Genomic DNA, 16,929 nt, shown 5'->3' with positions numbered 1-16,929 from the left:
TGATTGTTTCTTCTTATTTTTCCACCCTAATATTCCGATTTGGCATTTTGGAACACAATCCCTGCTTTTCTCCTGGACCTGCTTTCCCAAATTGAGCATCTGTGTTTAGCAGCTCCACTCCCAGTCTGCTCACAATGCACTGTCATGCTGGAAATAAGGCATCACTGCCAGCATGTTTGTCACACATCTTTTCTTCTTGTCTCCCACAGAGCCCCATTTCCTCCACGCTATCGAGTATGGGAACTACGTGTACTTCTTCTTCAGCGAGATCGCAGTGGAGTACACCACTCTTGGCAAGGTGAGAGACTGGTTTCAGACCAGACACTTGCCAGACTCGTGGTTTGTTTTGTTTCTGAGCTGAATGAAATCAAACATCATCACTTGCCATGCAAACAAAATTCCTACAAGATTTTACTGTTGTTCAGTTTTCCGTGTTGGCTCTGCCTGAGCGGGTTCTGGTCAACAACATGATTTATACATTAGATCTGCCCCCTCTAAGGGATTCTCCCCGTCTGTCTCCTCAGGTGGTTTTCTCCAGAGTGGCACGTGTTTGTAAAAACGACAACGGCGGTTCCCCGAGGGTGCTGGAACGTTACTGGACGTCGTTTCTCAAAGCTCGACTGAACTGTTCCGTTCCAGGCGACTCCTTCTTCTACTTTGACGTTCTGCAGTCACTGACCAACGTGCTGCAGATCAACCACCGCCCGGCCGTGCTCGGCGTCTTCACCACACAGGCGAACAGGTCAGTGTTGGCTCCGGATCACCGTTAGTCTCCTCTCAACAACGTGATCTGTTTGTTTTGTGTTTCCGAGGTAAGGTGACGAATTTCTATAAATACTCTGTTTTATCTGATCCCGGGAGAATCCTGCCTCTAAATTTCACATCAAACCATGTGAGAGACAAATGTTACCTTCATGTTTTCTGATTTGCATTTTCTTGTTTTTGTCATGAATGTGAAATTCCCTAGAAAGCAAATAATAATCAAATCACTTTGTCATATCACGTATATATATATATATATATAAACACAGTTTGTTAAACTTGATATTCCAGTCATTGTGTTCCTGTAGAAACATAGAGCAGACATGATCTGTCTGCAGCAAGCTGAGGCCAACAAATAAAAGACCACAGATAAATAATGTCAGAGTTTCGTCTACATACGGCTGCATCCCGAGTTCTCCTCAATAAAAACACCCAGGTTGGGCCACGTTCGGACAAGGTGTTGAATTCTGACTTTTGTTTCTTCGTTTGTGGCCCACTAGCATCACCGGCTCTGCAGTCTGTGCATTCTTCATGGATGACATCGAGAAGGCCTTCAGTGGCAAATTCAAAGAGCAGAAGAACAGCGAATCAGCATGGACGCCTGTTCCAGAGGAGCAAGTCCCAAAACCCAGGTAAGAGACACAACTTTAAATAGCAAACTGTCACTTTCCAAGAACATGACTTTCTGCCTCTGACAGTGGAGTTATTGCAGCTGCTGCGGTTGTTTTCTGAACAAACAAACAGCCGCACCAGGCACCTGTTTTTCCCTCCTGCTCGTCCCCAAAAACAAACAGCTGCCAGAGCATTCACATCTGTGCCCATGTGACTGAATTCAGTCCTGATGTTTTTTTCTGTCTGTGCTGCTACGCAGGCCGGGATGCTGCGCCGGAGAGGGCTCAGCGGCCGCCTACAAATCATCCACCACCTTCCCTGACGAGACCCTGACGTTCATCAAGTCGTACCCCCTCATGGACGAGTCCGTCCCCTCGGTCTACGACAGGCCCTTCTTCACCCGCACCACCAGCAGGTACAGTGCATGTTTTAATAAAAGGGCAGATGAAGAAATGACTGGATACATTTTGTTCTTTTGTTAATGTTTCAGTGGAGGATCATTAACACAGAAAGAAGGACCCAAAGAACCCAGCACACTGTATTTCACTTACTCTCTTATGACCAGTTTAGTGCAGCACTCAGACCATTGTCCACTAAATTTCTTCTAGTCAAACATTAAGTGAATAGTCCACCAAGACGATGCCAGAGGCATCAACCGGCATCCATACAAATTACAGTCTGTGAGCCGAGAGTATCTCACATATGCCATTACGCACTTATTGGTTGGTGCTGAAGCAACTGACAGAATATCAATCAACACATTCAATCAATGGATAAAGTTCATCAAGCAAAAATACGAACAGAACATTCACTGTGAACTGGATTAAAGTGAAGCTGTGACATTCAACATGTGATGGAGATTTTTCAGTCTGTGGTGTGGACTCCTTACGGACCGTAGACCGATTAATCACAGGATAATTACAGATTAACGTATATATGTCAATCAGTTTTTCAGTAATTTTTTAATATGCAGGGCTCCAAATAACCACTGATTATTATTATTGATGTTCTTGAATAATCACATAGTCATTTGATCTGGAGAAAACAGTGGAAAAGCCCAAGGGGAGGTTTTGATTGTTTTGTCAGATATTCAGTTTACAGCGACAGTCAAAAGGAGCAAATTCTCACTTTGGGAGAAGCTCGACGCAGAGGATGTTTGATTCAAATTGATTCCCAAAATCATTTTAGATTCATTTCACAGAATATCTGCTGATTGACAAACAATTGCTCCAGCTCCGAAAGTATATTTCCATCTATTTTGAGTTTAAAAACTGCAATATTTTTGCATCTTCAGACAATTTGTCATACCTGATGATCTGTTCAGCTCCAGTTTTGCCTGTGTTGTTACTGCTGTACCACCTTGCACATCATAAATGAATATATGCAGAGCAGTATCATCTGAGTAAACATTTTTCTCGACTCAAATTAAAAACATGATCATTAGTTGGATGATCAGCATGGCTGCAGTTATAAAACAAGCCTTTAGGAGAAAATACCAGGGTCTTTCCTTTCAGTGGTTGGAATGTAGGTAATATTTTCTGTTTTTTATAGCAGCATTATGTACCCACCGTGTTTCAGCTCTCAGGGTAGTGATTGGTATCGATGGGTGAGCTCAGGTGGAACACACAACCATGTCCCTCATTAAAACCAAACGGTCGATCGCAGCACACATAAAAGACGAGTCTCGCAGGCAGGGGTCTTCCTGGAGCGATGACCCAACCTGCAGTTTGCATTGAAGTGACTGAGTCTGTGTGTGTGTGTGTTTTTAGTGGAGGTGAAATGCTTTATGCAGACCTTTCAGTACTGTGGGACTCACATCCACTAAAACACCTTCCACCCACTGCTCTGTGTCCTGTTCCCCGTGGGACCACCTTCCAGTATTTCTTCGCGGGGGGACTTAGCTCGTGCTGCTTCTACTGTCTCATTCATCTGTCAGGGTCCCAGTTCCACGGTTTCTTCAGTACGGCATTTTTCAATGTTTTCAACGAGCCTATGTGTCCATCTTCCTTTATTCGACTCATTCCACCGAGTCTGCCAGATAGCTATGGTTTCTGCCCATATAGTCTCATGGTGATCTTGTCGCTTGCATCCCGTTATGTCCCTTCCCAGACCGTAGCTGTAGATGTTCCTTAAAGGACATCCTAGCATCCAGCAATAAGTGTCTTATTGTTGGCCGTGATGTTACGGCAATATACTGGTGTCGGCTATTATTGGCCGATCTTCTAGGCATCGATGCATCACATGCCCTTGTTACACTCAACACAAGGTGAGATACCTTTTCGTTAGCTGTTCCATTAAGCTCAGTTTCCTCCTGAAACAAAGAGAAAATTGATGGGTCAAATACTTTGGACTTCCATCCGACAGCTTTGGATGTTGAATTCCAGTTTGTTCGTTTTGGTTGGTACGTTTCAATCAGGATTGCCTGGTGGTCGCTGTGTGTATATACATCTCTGACTTCCCATTTCACTCCGGCTCACCACAAGCCTCCGCTAACAAAGCTTAAATCAATTATCGATTATTGTATTACCCCTGCTGAATGTATCAGTGTTCCCAGGATTGCATAGAGTGAGGTCCATTGTTGAGATGCTTCCAAGAGCACGCTGCCTGGTATAGTCGTTTGTGTGCTTCCCCATTCAGTGGCCCACGCGTTGAAATCTCCGGCTATAATTAAGGGATAGCGTCCTCGTGCATCATTAGTCGAGCGGTCCAGGAAGTTCTCGTATTCCTCTAAGGTGGTGTGTGGAGGAGCATAGCAGTTATAGATGTGTATTCCATTCACTTTTGCCCTGACGAATGCAACTTCAGAAACCACTGATTTGTCTTGAAGACAGCTTCTATTGCAGGCCCAAATGGTGCTGCTTCACAATGGTTTAGGTTTAGCTGTATGATCTTCATCTCCGTGCACTTTGTAGTGCCCTCTGGAATGCCGAGCAGTTTCTGCTCCCTGCTGCCTGGCTTTTATTACTTATTGTCAGGGCAAATAATGCATTTTGGACTGTTTTTACAGTCTTTTACAAAATGGCCATTCTCACCACATCTTAAGCAAAGTTTGGACCGATCCACCATACTCTTGCATGAGGTGGATCTATGCCCAAAGTCCAAGCGCTTAAAGCATCTTAATGGCATAATCTTCTCTCATTCGGCAAACGACCCATCCGATTCTGACCCATCCTGATGCCTGCTTTCAGCGGTTCTTCCTCTATAACGCTTGGGAGTCCAACCACTGCAGTCTGAGTTCCTCTGTAGGCTTTCCTCATGGATTTCACAGCGTTGTCTGCAAGTTCCCTCGTCTTACCAAAGCTACCTTGAATAGCCGCATACACTTCCTCTTTCGTTTTGCTAGTCATGACTGCAGCAATAACGTATTTGCGCCCCCAGCGTCCGTCAGCTGTAATAATAGTTTCCTTTCATTGTTTGGCAAATGTGCGCAACACTGTTTCCGAAGTCCTTAAGGTCCGGATTTCCGCGTAAGTGGCTTCGCCTTTCTTTTCAATGATTACGGCATCAGGACGTGGTGGTTTCCCATGCCTCCTCCATCTTTTTGTTCTCCCTGTCTGCCAGTCTGATTCAATTCCACTTTCAGCCTGCATCTCTGCGTTTGACACTTCGGGCAGGTGGAAATGCCTCTCCGCTCCCCCAGTTTCTCCACTTCCTGACATATTCTCATGGATTGGCGCAGATCTCTCACGATTCTTTCCCTTTGCCGATGTTGATCGGTAAATCACTGATGTTGTTTCTGCTTGTTCCACATTACGTTATTTTGCCGTTCATCGCTTGCGGCGATGTTTGTGTCAGTTTATCACATAACTTAACCTTATTTTCTTGGATGGCGTCATAAGAAGTTTGGATGGCTATAACCATTTTTCAGATCCAGTAATGGACGTTGTTTCTGCCTTTGATAAACTCTGCAAGTTCTGTTATTTTCTCTCCTAAAATGGTCATAGGTAGGCACTGGTTCTCCGTCACTTTGGTTATCCACCATATTGAGCTCCTTGTGTGTGTGTGTGTGTGTGTGTGTGTGTGTGTGTGTGTGTGTGTGTGTGTGTGTGAGACATTTGAGAATGCAGATGATCATGGTGAGTGTTGAATCAGTGATAAGTGTCACAAGTGTGTCAGGCAGCACCACACAAACCTCAGACATGGTTGTGCACCCTGCAGATGCACAGCACACGTTCAGGCTTTACACACACACACACACACACACACACACACACACACACACACACACACGCACACACGCAATACACAGTAGCCTCCCCATGGCTCCTGAAGCATAGCCAGGCTGACAGCCAGCCAGACACTGCAGCGGCTCCACACTGGGGAAACACGCGCCGCTTCACATCTGGCGCCAAAAACATCACATCTGCCTCACCTCTCCTCAGGGAGAGGCTAAATAAATGAAACCTAACCAGAAGCGAATCACGTAATACCGCCGCGTCACTGAGAGGACATGCCAGTCAAGTCCTTGTGGGTAAACACCCCGGTCTCTGTGGGACAATCTGGGAGGGATGGAAGAGGAAATGAGGGTACTGGAGCCTCCACAGGTGTCCTTCAAAGAAAAATGTAGAAAGGATGTGATGTGGAAAAAAAAAAAAAAGAATTGTGTTTATTACAGGACGCTGGTTTGTTCAGTGAGTGAGTAAAGCTTATCCCTCTGTCAACAACCGCTGGACTCAAGGTGCCCTTCAGCATGACTCTGCAGCAGTAGAAGGCTGCGGTGATACTGGGCAGCTCCCAGGTGGGACTGTATGGAGCAGGATGAATGTGAAGCAGCAGTAAATACAAAACACAAAATGGAAAAGTGAGGCTCGAGCAGGGACTGCAGTGTGTTGAGGAAAGTGGCTATAAAAACAGGGAGGATGGATCGATTGAATGGCTGTGGGTGGATGATAGATGAATTAATAGGATGAAGGGATTAAAGGATGTAGGCGATGGTGGACGGGAATGGTGGGTTGGTAGATGAAGTGATTGATTGCACACTGATGCTTTATACAATGAGCTCAATGCTCGCCCACTCTTTGTTTTGTTTATTATAGGAAATTGACTTTGACAAAGCAAAACAACGTGAAGATACTAACTGGAATCTAAAGCATTGTTAGCTCCCTCTCATTTACATCAGTTTGAACAGACATGTCAGCTTGCATTTTGAAGTTCCTCACCAGAGACGGGTTCCTTTATGTCACCGTTCCTTCTGGTGGTGCATCTGTTCGATAAATATCTGAAAGATTTTGATAGAGGTGTATTTCTAATAGTCATTGTTTTCTTGTTTTTTTTGTCCAGGTTTAAGTTGACCCAGATAGCAGTGGATACGTCGGCAGGGCCGTATAAGAACTACACGGTGGTTTTTCTGGGCTCAGAAAATGGCCATGTGCTGAAGATCCTCGCCAGCACAGAGGGACCCAACGCCTCCTTCAGCACCCAACTCCTGGAGGACATTGATGTCTACAACACGAACAAGTCAGACACTCATTTTGCTTTAAGCTCTTCATCTTTCTCCTTAATTGTCTGTCCTTTTTACTCTTTTGTGATTTCACTCATAATTTTTTTTGTCCTGTACTCTGTATTTTTCTTTTACCTCTTCTGATCTTTTCTTTTTCTTCTCCTCTGTGAGTTCTGCCTTGATCTGTCCTGCCCACCCACTCTTTGGTCTATTGTACCACTTTGCATCACCCTGTGCAGCTAGAGGGGATGCTTTTCTTCTGTGTCATCTTTTGTTTTCTGACTGCACAGCTTGAAAAGTCTATCTGCATGGAGTTAGAATCAGAGCCGGCTTTCTGTATAATTTTCAGACTGTGTCAGCTGTCTGCAGCACTGATTTATCAAACAAAATGGAAAATGTGTGATCGTGACAGTTGGTGTTTTCCTGTGTTCCTAGATGCAACGTACGGGGGGAGGACAGGAGGGTGCTGGGTCTGGAGTTGGATCGGGACCACCACGCATTGTTTGTGGCCTTCTCCAGCTGCGTGATCCGTGTGCCGCTCAGCCGCTGCTCCGACTTCAGCACCTGCAAGAAGTGAGTCCCACATTTCTGCCACAGTGAGAGGCTGCATTACTGTCTGGCTTCTAGTTTTACTCTCTGTGGCTGCTCACATACTGTAAAATGTCCAGTCCTAAAACTATATCTCTGAAACTTTATCTATGAAAATATGAACCGATGATTGTTATTCATCAGACGTTCACATATAATAATATATGTTTCCAGTGATGGTAAATAATCTGATCTGCTGTTTAGACACAAGAAGAAATCTGGAGAGTTCAGGCAGGGGTTTCTTTGTGTTATCCAATAATTTAATTTAATAGCTCATAGCTTAGAAGTTGCCGCCCTGCAAGGGTCGTCATCAGATTATCTTAGTTTCATTCCAGTTGAGTCTCAGTGAAATCAAAACCTGGGAGACTTGAGCAAATTACTAATTTCTAGTGTCACAACTGAAACCGATCTTGACTCAATGTAAATTCACCTGTTGGAGACCTAAGGACCAAACATGCAAAGCCCCAGATAAAAAAACATCAGAAATTGTTTGAGTCAGCAGGAAAATGGCCAAAAATCACAGAAAAAAAAAAAAACCAAATCTCAAAAACCAGTCTGAAGACTGAGACCACACTCTCTGCAGCCCATGAATGCAGGATTTAATTTAGGGTTTCCTCCCTGACCGATGGGAAGAAAGTGGCACTAACACATTTGAAGGCAGAAAGGATCCATTTCCTCTAGAGCTACCAATTTAAGAAATGCGTCCACTCGTTGTGCTCTTAGAGGCTTTTGGGTAAAGGGCGGCATCAAATAGCAGACGTTATGCTGTTATCTGCCTGGTTCATCGAGCTGCTTGGACCCACACTGTTAGTGTGTTATTTGTGTTGTTGGCAGGTAAGATGAAGCAGCACAGTGAAGTACGCTGCACAAGAAAATTTGTGGTTAGAGGCAAGATTGAATATTTTTCTAAACCATTTCTGATCCAATTTCTGCCTGAATTTCATGCTCCAGAGTATGTGAGCACATATTCAGCTGAAAATAAGCAATTTAGAAAATAATAGTGATGCATGCTAACTGGGTTTAACACTGGTGCAGAGCAGTGGGTTCTGTCTGCATTTTGTAAAGGTTCAGGGATGGAAAGTGACTTAGGTAGGTTTTAAAGGTGTTCGTTTCACCTTTAGTGCGTGTGGTTAAGAGCCCAGAGCTCTAGCCCAGTTACTTCATGTAAATACACTAATGTAAACACTTCAGTGCTTTAGGGTTGTGGACTGGTGGTCACTTCAGGACCTCACTGTGGAAACTATGATGAGCACGTTTCATCAAAAATGAACATAGTTGTCATTAGCAGTGATGAAACGGTTATAATAAGTATAAACATCAGCTTATCCCTGCACAAACACAGTTGGCATAGATCGCTGTCTGAACAATGCCATAAACTGAACAAAACCAGACGTGAAAGTGCTGCTGTCAGGAGTCTGACATTGTTTTTAGAACAGGTTTATAAGCCTTCTACAGCAGAGCCTTCAAGCGTCTCTCTTTGTCTGCAGCCTTTTGTTTTGTCAGGCGATGTTTTAGCCTCAGCTAATGTACTTGCTCCCCGGCTTCAGATTCTATTTTTGGGACTGTGAGGAATGTTGGCCCCATACATCTCCCACCCCGTTTCCTCAGACCCTTTAACCCAGAGAAAGGATTTCTCCTCAGTTTCACCAGGGAATACATATACCCCCTTTGCATGCTAAGCCCTCATTGCAAAGGTCTGGAGAAGCTCTCAACATTGTTTAGTCATAAATTGGATCCAGCTGATTGGCCAGGAGCCAGTGATGGTGCTGCCATGTGTGTTTTTTTGTTTTTTTTTAAGCCCGAGGAGAGAGGGGAGAAAAAGAAGGAACGAGGATAAAATGGGTAGGGCCAGTCTTAGACTTGCAGACCAGCTACATCCCCAGATCCTTTTTAAGACTAGAGCTACAGCACACCTCATCCTGGGATTAGGGGCCCGGTAAGCCTCATCAGTTTTGGCCAGGAGGTCAGGTTTCTGCCACCATATCCGCCTTTACCATACCAAGGAATCTGTCTCCCTCCAGATGACATTTACTCCATCTCCCAGTTTTCTGCCTCCATTTTCTCTCTGTCTGCATTTTTCTCACTCCTGGCTCGTTTCTCTCTCGCTCCCTCACTGAAACCCCCATCATAAGGCTTCTTTTTTCACCCGAGGGCCTGCTGCCAATATTAAGTTTCAGAAAATGCTCTGTTTTGAACTGTGGCTAGGAACTGTGTGAAATGGGAGTTTTAATAAAAAGTACAATAAAAGGGCAGAAGAGGCCCCAAACCCTGAAAATCTGTGGATCTGGGGATTTTCAGCGCCACTGGATATTTCTCTTTTCTTTGTTTTTTTTTTTTTAATGAACTGTTTCAGCTTCTAGAAATATATCTAAAAGTTATTATCTGTACAGCTCAACAAGTCCTTGGGCACAAAATGACATGGTAACATTTAGAGGGGCATGGTGATGATTAAAGGAAGCCACCAATGACTGATGGCAGGCACGGGGAAGTGATGAGCAGCCTCCCCTCGCAGGCCGATGCTTTGTTGTTTTTTTGTTTGTGTCTCTTTCCTCATTTGCACCTGAGGAAATAACAAACACGCTGCGATTCATGTTTACAATCGACAGCTTGGGTCATAATTGAACTATTCGTCTGTATCATCTCCTCCAAATAACTAAAGATCGTCTCTCTGAGCATCTGAATGCTCATGCTTCCCTCCACTTTGTAGAGATTTTAGTTATTGCAGTGCTGCTGCTATTATTATCGCAGCTATAACAATAAGAGCCTAATCAACCTGGAATTGTCCTCCAGAGTTTGTGTCCTCAGTCTCGTCTTCTTTGGGTTTATTCTTTTCATTTTCTAGCAAACGTTAATAAATAAACCCAGCATTACAGCAACATTAGGTCACCTGCCTGCTACGAGGACACGTATTAGACGCTCTCCTCCTTCAATGGCGTCTTCGCGTTTAGATATTCAAAGCAGTGTCACATTAGCTGAAAGTCAGTATTGTGTTGTTCCCAGGGCGTTGGCTAAATGACAGCTGAAGTTATGAGTCCCAGCCTCAGAATCTGGATAAATCCCTTCTCGCCTCAGCGGCTAATGGATGTTCCTTTCACAGTGTAGCTGCAGGCGAACAAACACACCTGTGTGGTCGTCATAGCATGACGGAATATGAGCAAGAAGGCGTAAGAGGTCTCAGGGTAACGGGGGACGCACAAACTGCACGGATGTAGAACGAAGTCACGTGAAGACCATGTAACAGCTGAGGCGTCTCTTATCGTAACCACAGCCCCTTTTCCCAGAGTGCTTCAGTGCTGAGGCTCATTCCTGTCATGGAACTGAAGAAATACAGTGAGGAGAAGGGTAGCAGCATGTGGAGAGGCATATATATACCTTATGGCTAGTGTGTGAATAATTAATTGAAGCTGCTTGGTGCTGTGTTATATATTGGCAGCTCCACACGGGCGAGAGTCAGTTTAGGACCATAACACCCAAAGGTCCTCACTCTGAGGCGCTTTGCAAAAACAGACTCAGCTTTTGACTCTTGGAGGCTTTGATTCAAACCGTTGGGCCTTTGACAGTCTTAGTTTGCTTTGCTTTATATTTGTGTGTGTTGTTTTTCTTTCCCCTGTGCCCTCACTGCAGATCAGTTATTCTTACGATTTGATTTGAGATTTATGGGGAAAAAAAGTTTATGAGGATGAAGAGAAGCGTCACTAAGACCAGGCCTGAAACACCTAACAGGATATTTAATATAACACAAAGCTAGAATTTAAATGAATAAACACCACTTGGCAGCCTCGACGAAAAACAAACTTTATGAGCCTCATTATATCTGTATTACCTGCAGGGTGTTTTATTATTATACTGTTCTCCTGAGAAAAAACAGCATTAGTTGTGTGTAAAAATGCCTGAAGCGACCTGTGTACGTTTCTATTTATCGGACAGGGCATGCGGAGTGTGACTGTGGTCTGCTGAATTGTTGTAGCACTTCAGACTTCAGCGTTTTGGTTTATATGTGCTGTTTTTGAGGGCACTAAGTCTGTTTTTAGAGGACTTGTTATTCTAAGCTCCAAGTTACTTAGAGGTTGTGATGTATTTCTCTGGCACCCCCAGGTGGTGGTGAATGTTCTTCTTATTATTTTCTTTTGTTGTTTTGTTTGGTTGTTCTTTGTGTACATACAGTGCGTGCAAGAGTCTGACACGTAGATCCAGTGACACTCAGGTCCCAGCTGCAGCCGTATAGGACTGTAAATAGCGTCTATGTTGATTTCCCTGTGTTCTGTGAGAGTAAACACGCTGATGTGCTCTCGGTGGGATTTCTGCAAAGTGTTTTTAGACTGAGAGTGAAGGCAGGGTAACACCTGCCCCTCACTTCAGATAGTCATAAATAATTTTTGATATTTAAAGCAGGTCACAGGCGTTCTCATTAAAACTCATTCAGACGTGTTCCTTGACTGACTTTAAAGATTTTCTTTGGCACAATCATCGCCCAGCACCACTATCAGCAATCTGCTGACATTTTGTGTTTGTTTGCTCTTACCTCTGATGCTGTTATTCAGGTTAAAACTGCTTTAAAGTGGCTGAGGAGAGGCACAGGTAAACATTTTCACTGCGTACTTCACGCTCATTATGTTGCTGCTGCTGAAAATGGGGATACAGCAGACTGGCAAAATTCAGCAGAACAGAAAAATGTTTTTAATTCTCTGATGGACTCAAATGGATCCTGCAAACCTACAGCAGACATGAGCTCAAATGCAGAAGAAAAGTAGGGAATGTCAGGATTCTGCTGGGAATTGATTCTCTAGGGGACGTAGCTAATGGCAATCGATGGTGGTTAATGCTGACTGCCTTAAAGAGGGGAAGTAAACATCCAGTATGTTATTCACTAAAGCAGCAGATTGAGTGGACTGCTAATATGAGACTGTTGTTGCCAAACCTTTGATTGAAAGTTAATGTACACATTAAAATTAATTTAAAATGAAAAACGTATTACATTCCTGCCCTTTTGATATTTTCAATGAATGCACTTTAAATCCAGAGCCCATTTTTTTATGTTGCTCAGATTGTATTCAATGTGACATTGCCTTGTACTTCTCCATTTATTTGTTTTATAGAGAATCAGTCAGTTTTCTCTGCATCGTGATGTTACAAACCAGACCAGTTACTTTGGATATTATACCGTGAAGTGTTTTGACATTTTGCAGGTGATTTATTTAGTTTTCAGTTGCTCTTTTTCCTGTTGCTGTTGCAGGTTTGTTTACATCACTCAGGGTTTGCTAAACACAAAGAGAAACACGCTAATATTTTTCAGATAATGAATCTACAGCGTTGCATGCTTCCATTTCATGTGTAAACACTGTACCTGTGTTCAGTACATGGTCGAAGCTAATTGTGGATTGGGACTTTGAAGCCTGTAAGAAACACAGAAAGAACAAAAAGGTTTTTAATCCCTTCAGTTCTGTAAGGAAACAGGTCTGCAGGCCTAATTCTAATCACAGTCTAATCTGATTGTAGTTGTTCCTTTTTTGTGTAATCCCTTCTTCTTCTTCTGTTATTGGGATTGGAGTAATATCTGGATGTATGTTCAGTGTCAGTGTTTGTGGCTGGAAATTAGAAAACAAAGCTAATTACATATTTTATTCATACAAAGAAGCAATGCGGAAACAATGATGTGCATATTATAAAATGTGTTAGCACTCAGTTATGAAAAGAATTAGTTACAGCAACACATTTCTGTCAGAGGCACTTTAACAGAACACTGGGTCATTTGCATGAGAACAAGATTATTGCAGTTGCAGCAAAAACTTGAAGATGTGAAGGTTTCACAGTCATACTGTGTTTTTGGGTCCTTCAGCGACCTTGTCATACCCACCGCTCTCTGTCGGTCCTTCCATCACTGACCATCTGTCTTTCTGTCCGGCTCTTGTGCAGAAGCTGTGTGTCTTCACGGGACCCTTATTGTATTTGGCTGAAGTCAGGCAGCTGTGCCACAGTGTCACCTGGTTTGAAGTAAGTCACACACACGTCACCACAGAGACACCCATCCACGATGACTGACCAGCAGTCATTTATGTTAATACTGGACACAGACGTTTTTAAATGTTAGAAGAAACTGTTATGATTCCAGCATTTGGTCTCATGGGAAACATTGTAAAATGACTTTCAGTTCATATTGAATATAATTTCAGTGTGTTTGGTTTCAGCACAGTTACGGTTTGCACTGGAGTGTATGTCGGGGACAGTAACTGTTTTACAGCCACTGTTTCTCCTACTTGTCTTTCAAAATAAAAGTGCTCTATGGAGCAACAGGAAGGACACGTTGACAGCAGCGCAGCACATTCTGTGGATTTTAGGGCTCAGTGAAAGGTAGAAAACACATGTCAAATCCGAAATGGTATCTGACAGCTGAGTTTTAGAATTCCCACTGCTTCAGTAAGCTTTTTGCAACACACAAGGTCACTGCTGTGTCTCCAGTGATGGGAATGTTTATGTGAAGGCGTAAAATACAGACAAACCTGAAGTGTGGAGTTGTAGTTATGAACCAAGACTTTTAAACAGGGAAAAATGAAAATGCTGGTGGGGAGCTCCTGTCATTACAAACATTGTTCAACCCACCAGAACTTTTACATTGTAGTGTCCAAACATAACAGTCAGTGGAATATTTGCTTTGTCTTTTTCACTCAGTTTTAACATCCTTGAGTTGATTTAATGGCGAGTTGGATAGAAGCTGACTGAAAACACATGTGACAGACAGACAAAGCTGAGTTTTCTCATTTTAAAGCTGCTTGATCTAAAATAAATGGGTAAACTGTGTGGTGAGTCTGTGGTGAGGATTTGGTCTTAATGAAATTTAGTCAATTACACTTTTTTTGATGATGTTTTCTTTTACAAATTGTTTAAAAAAACACCAGAATTAAAATCGCTGTTTTGGGCTGTGGTCAGAAGTAAAACATAATTTATACCATTAAAGATGCAGCATCAGTTTCTTTCCTGATGTGATTGTTGCTTTTCTCTTTACTTAGGATGTACCACTCATCATGCTTTATAAAAACATTATTAGTTCTACAGCTCACAGTCACGTGTGTGTAGTCAAGCAGGAGCAGAAGCAATAAGTTTCATATCTCCTCTTTCTCAGTGAGTCAGTTGTTCAGTGCTGTGCAGATCAACGCCTGCATGAGCAGATGTGGCAGCGCACACTCTCCAATCAATAGCTAATATGCAGTTAGACAAGAGGGCAACATAAACATGATGAATATGTGACCAGCGATTTTCACTGATCCCTTTTGAGATTCACAACATGCACCCATCGTCTTTTTTTTCTTGAGTCTCGAATTAAAATGAAACCCTTCATGTTGCGGGTGCTGTGAGTGCGGGTGCAGTCCAGGATGTGCAGCTGTGTGCAGCTGTGCAAATGTGGGGGAAGATAAGACGCTCCTGTGAATTAGAAAGGAGCACTGCCACGTATTGGCCTGCACCCTGTGGTAACTATACAGGGTTTAGGTGCAGGTGTTATGGTTTTTACCTTACCTGCTTGATTTCAGACCTTGTAGGTGAGAACCTCTTGGCCATTGCTCTTTTTTTTTTTTTTTTTTTTTTTTTTTTGTCAATAACATTAAAAACTCAGTGTCCTAAGTGACAAGTCGTCACATTTACATGCAGGTTTTATGCTGTTTAATATGCTGAAGCTGAGCAGCTCCTTAGATTCTGTATTGAGCTGTAAATGTTCATCAGTGCACTTTTCTCTGTCACATGTTTGGTCCCTCAGCCAAGGTGCAGGGAAAGACATGTGCACCTAAGAAAACATTATCTAAAAATATAATGTGGGTGACAGTTCATACTGAGGTTCTTTTTGTTTGACATCTTACACTACCAGTCAAAGGTTTGGACACTTTCCCATTGAATTCAATGGGAAAGTGTCCAAACCTTTGACTGGTAGTGTAGCTTTTTGTGTCACTGGCAGTGAAAAGCAAAACATTAATCTTGTTTTGTTTTGTTTATTAACAACCAAAATCATGAAACCAAAAATTAGAATTAAAAAAATGTTTTTGTTTTTTTTTTATTGCAGTATAATTTTCATATCCCACTTTGTCTGCATTTTCTTTTCTCTCTCCTTCACTCATGGCCAGATGTGGTGTTGATCTGCATGTGTTTGAATCGCTGCAACGTCTGGCAAAATGGGGAAGCAAGATGGATGGGTGGTTGGATGGACAGATGGATGGATGAATAAGAATAGGTGAATAGGTAGACAGATAGATGGATGCAGTAAAGGGTATTGGAGGAGGCGTTGAGGCAGTTACTATTTTCTCCTTCCCTGTGCCTGTTGACAGTGAAGGACTTTGCATGTCCCTATGTGGTTGATGTACAACCTGCTGCTAAATCACCACACCAGGTGTTTTTCTCCCTCTTACCTTTATGTACATTGGTTGTAAAGTGTGTGTGTGTGTGTGTGCGTGCGTGTGTGTGTGCGTGTGTGTGTGTGCGCACTTGCCCCTCACATCTCTCACACACACACACACACATATAGCACCACTTCCACTGTCGACTGACTTCCCATAGATTATTTTGACGGTTGAAAGTGTGCAGACCTGGAATCATTGCATATCCTCTGCTTGGCCACCCAGACATATTACTTTCCCTGCCCTCACAGGGACAGAGGCTAATGGGTTTTGTTTTCTTCTGGGTGCATGTTTCTATGTGCCCTCTTATATTTGTGTTTTTGACAGTATAATATTTGGGTTCTTCTACTTAAATCATTCTATCTTTTCAGCCATTACACAGCGAGGACATTTTTATGGTGTTTGTTGAGTTTCGACTTTAAAGAAATAGTTGGAAAGATGGTTTCTTGCCAATTTCTTGGTCGGGCACTGCTCTCTCGCCAGAAAAACAGCTGTTTCCAGCAGCTGGTTAACTTATCTTAGTATAGTTCTCTTTTGATGATAAGATTCCATGAAGTCGCTGTTCCTGGCTTAGAAATAATCCCGCACATAATAGCTCATTTAAACAAAAATATAACTTTAAGTTATATTAAGATTTTGCAGCTGCAGCTCAGTGAAGACACAGATGTGGTTTATTTAGTCTGATTTACAGTGTTTAGAACAAACTGAAGATGGATTAACAGACACAGAAGTGCATCATGATAAAAAGTTGTCTGTAAAGTTTTTATAGACAGTTTGATGTGTTTTCATCCCATTTCTTTGCACAGGACTGAGACTTTCTACAAAAAAATCTAAATTTTCAGAGGCAATTTTTACAATTTTGCCTAAAGCGCCAAGAGTTTAATAGAAATATTCATCTAACCTCTAGTGAACCTGAGAATTAAGTCTCTCCCTCAAAGAAATCGATTTAACATACTGTAAGATCACGAGGACGTTAGCTTAGCTTAGGGGAAACACAGCTCTGGCCACCAGAAACACAGAACAATATGCTGTTTGTTGTGTGGTGTTTGTGAAGTTTATATGTGCTGGCAGGCAAATTTTTTTTTGTTCCATTTGCCCAGAACCAGACTTATGGGTTGGGATGCTGTTAAACAGATGTTCTATTTACTT

General features: G+C 42.7%; 1 protein-coding gene across 4 annotated transcripts in view; it reads left to right on the top strand.

Moving 5' to 3' along the window:
* sema6cb (semaphorin 6Cb) overlaps positions 1 to 16,929 on the top strand; it is a 130,294-nt gene that overhangs the window by 89,126 nt on the left and 24,239 nt on the right. For all 4 annotated transcript variants that reach the window (XM_026317013.2, XM_026317015.2, XM_026317014.2 and 1 more), the window contains 7 exons: positions 210 to 298; positions 525 to 742; positions 1,263 to 1,394; positions 1,634 to 1,789; positions 6,655 to 6,831; positions 7,250 to 7,387; positions 13,316 to 13,393. In XM_026317013.2, the coding sequence (XP_026172798.1) occupies positions 210 to 298; positions 525 to 742; positions 1,263 to 1,394; positions 1,634 to 1,789; positions 6,655 to 6,831; positions 7,250 to 7,387; positions 13,316 to 13,393 (988 nt within the window). The remainder of the gene's footprint in view (positions 1 to 209; positions 299 to 524; positions 743 to 1,262; positions 1,395 to 1,633; positions 1,790 to 6,654; positions 6,832 to 7,249; positions 7,388 to 13,315; positions 13,394 to 16,929) is intronic.

The sequence above is a fragment of the Mastacembelus armatus genome, chromosome 16 (genome assembly GCF_900324485.2).
Source record: "Mastacembelus armatus chromosome 16, fMasArm1.2, whole genome shotgun sequence".
Classification (NCBI taxonomy): Eukaryota; Metazoa; Chordata; class Actinopteri; order Synbranchiformes; family Mastacembelidae; genus Mastacembelus; species Mastacembelus armatus.
This window is presented reverse-complemented; position numbering and strand designations above follow the sequence as displayed.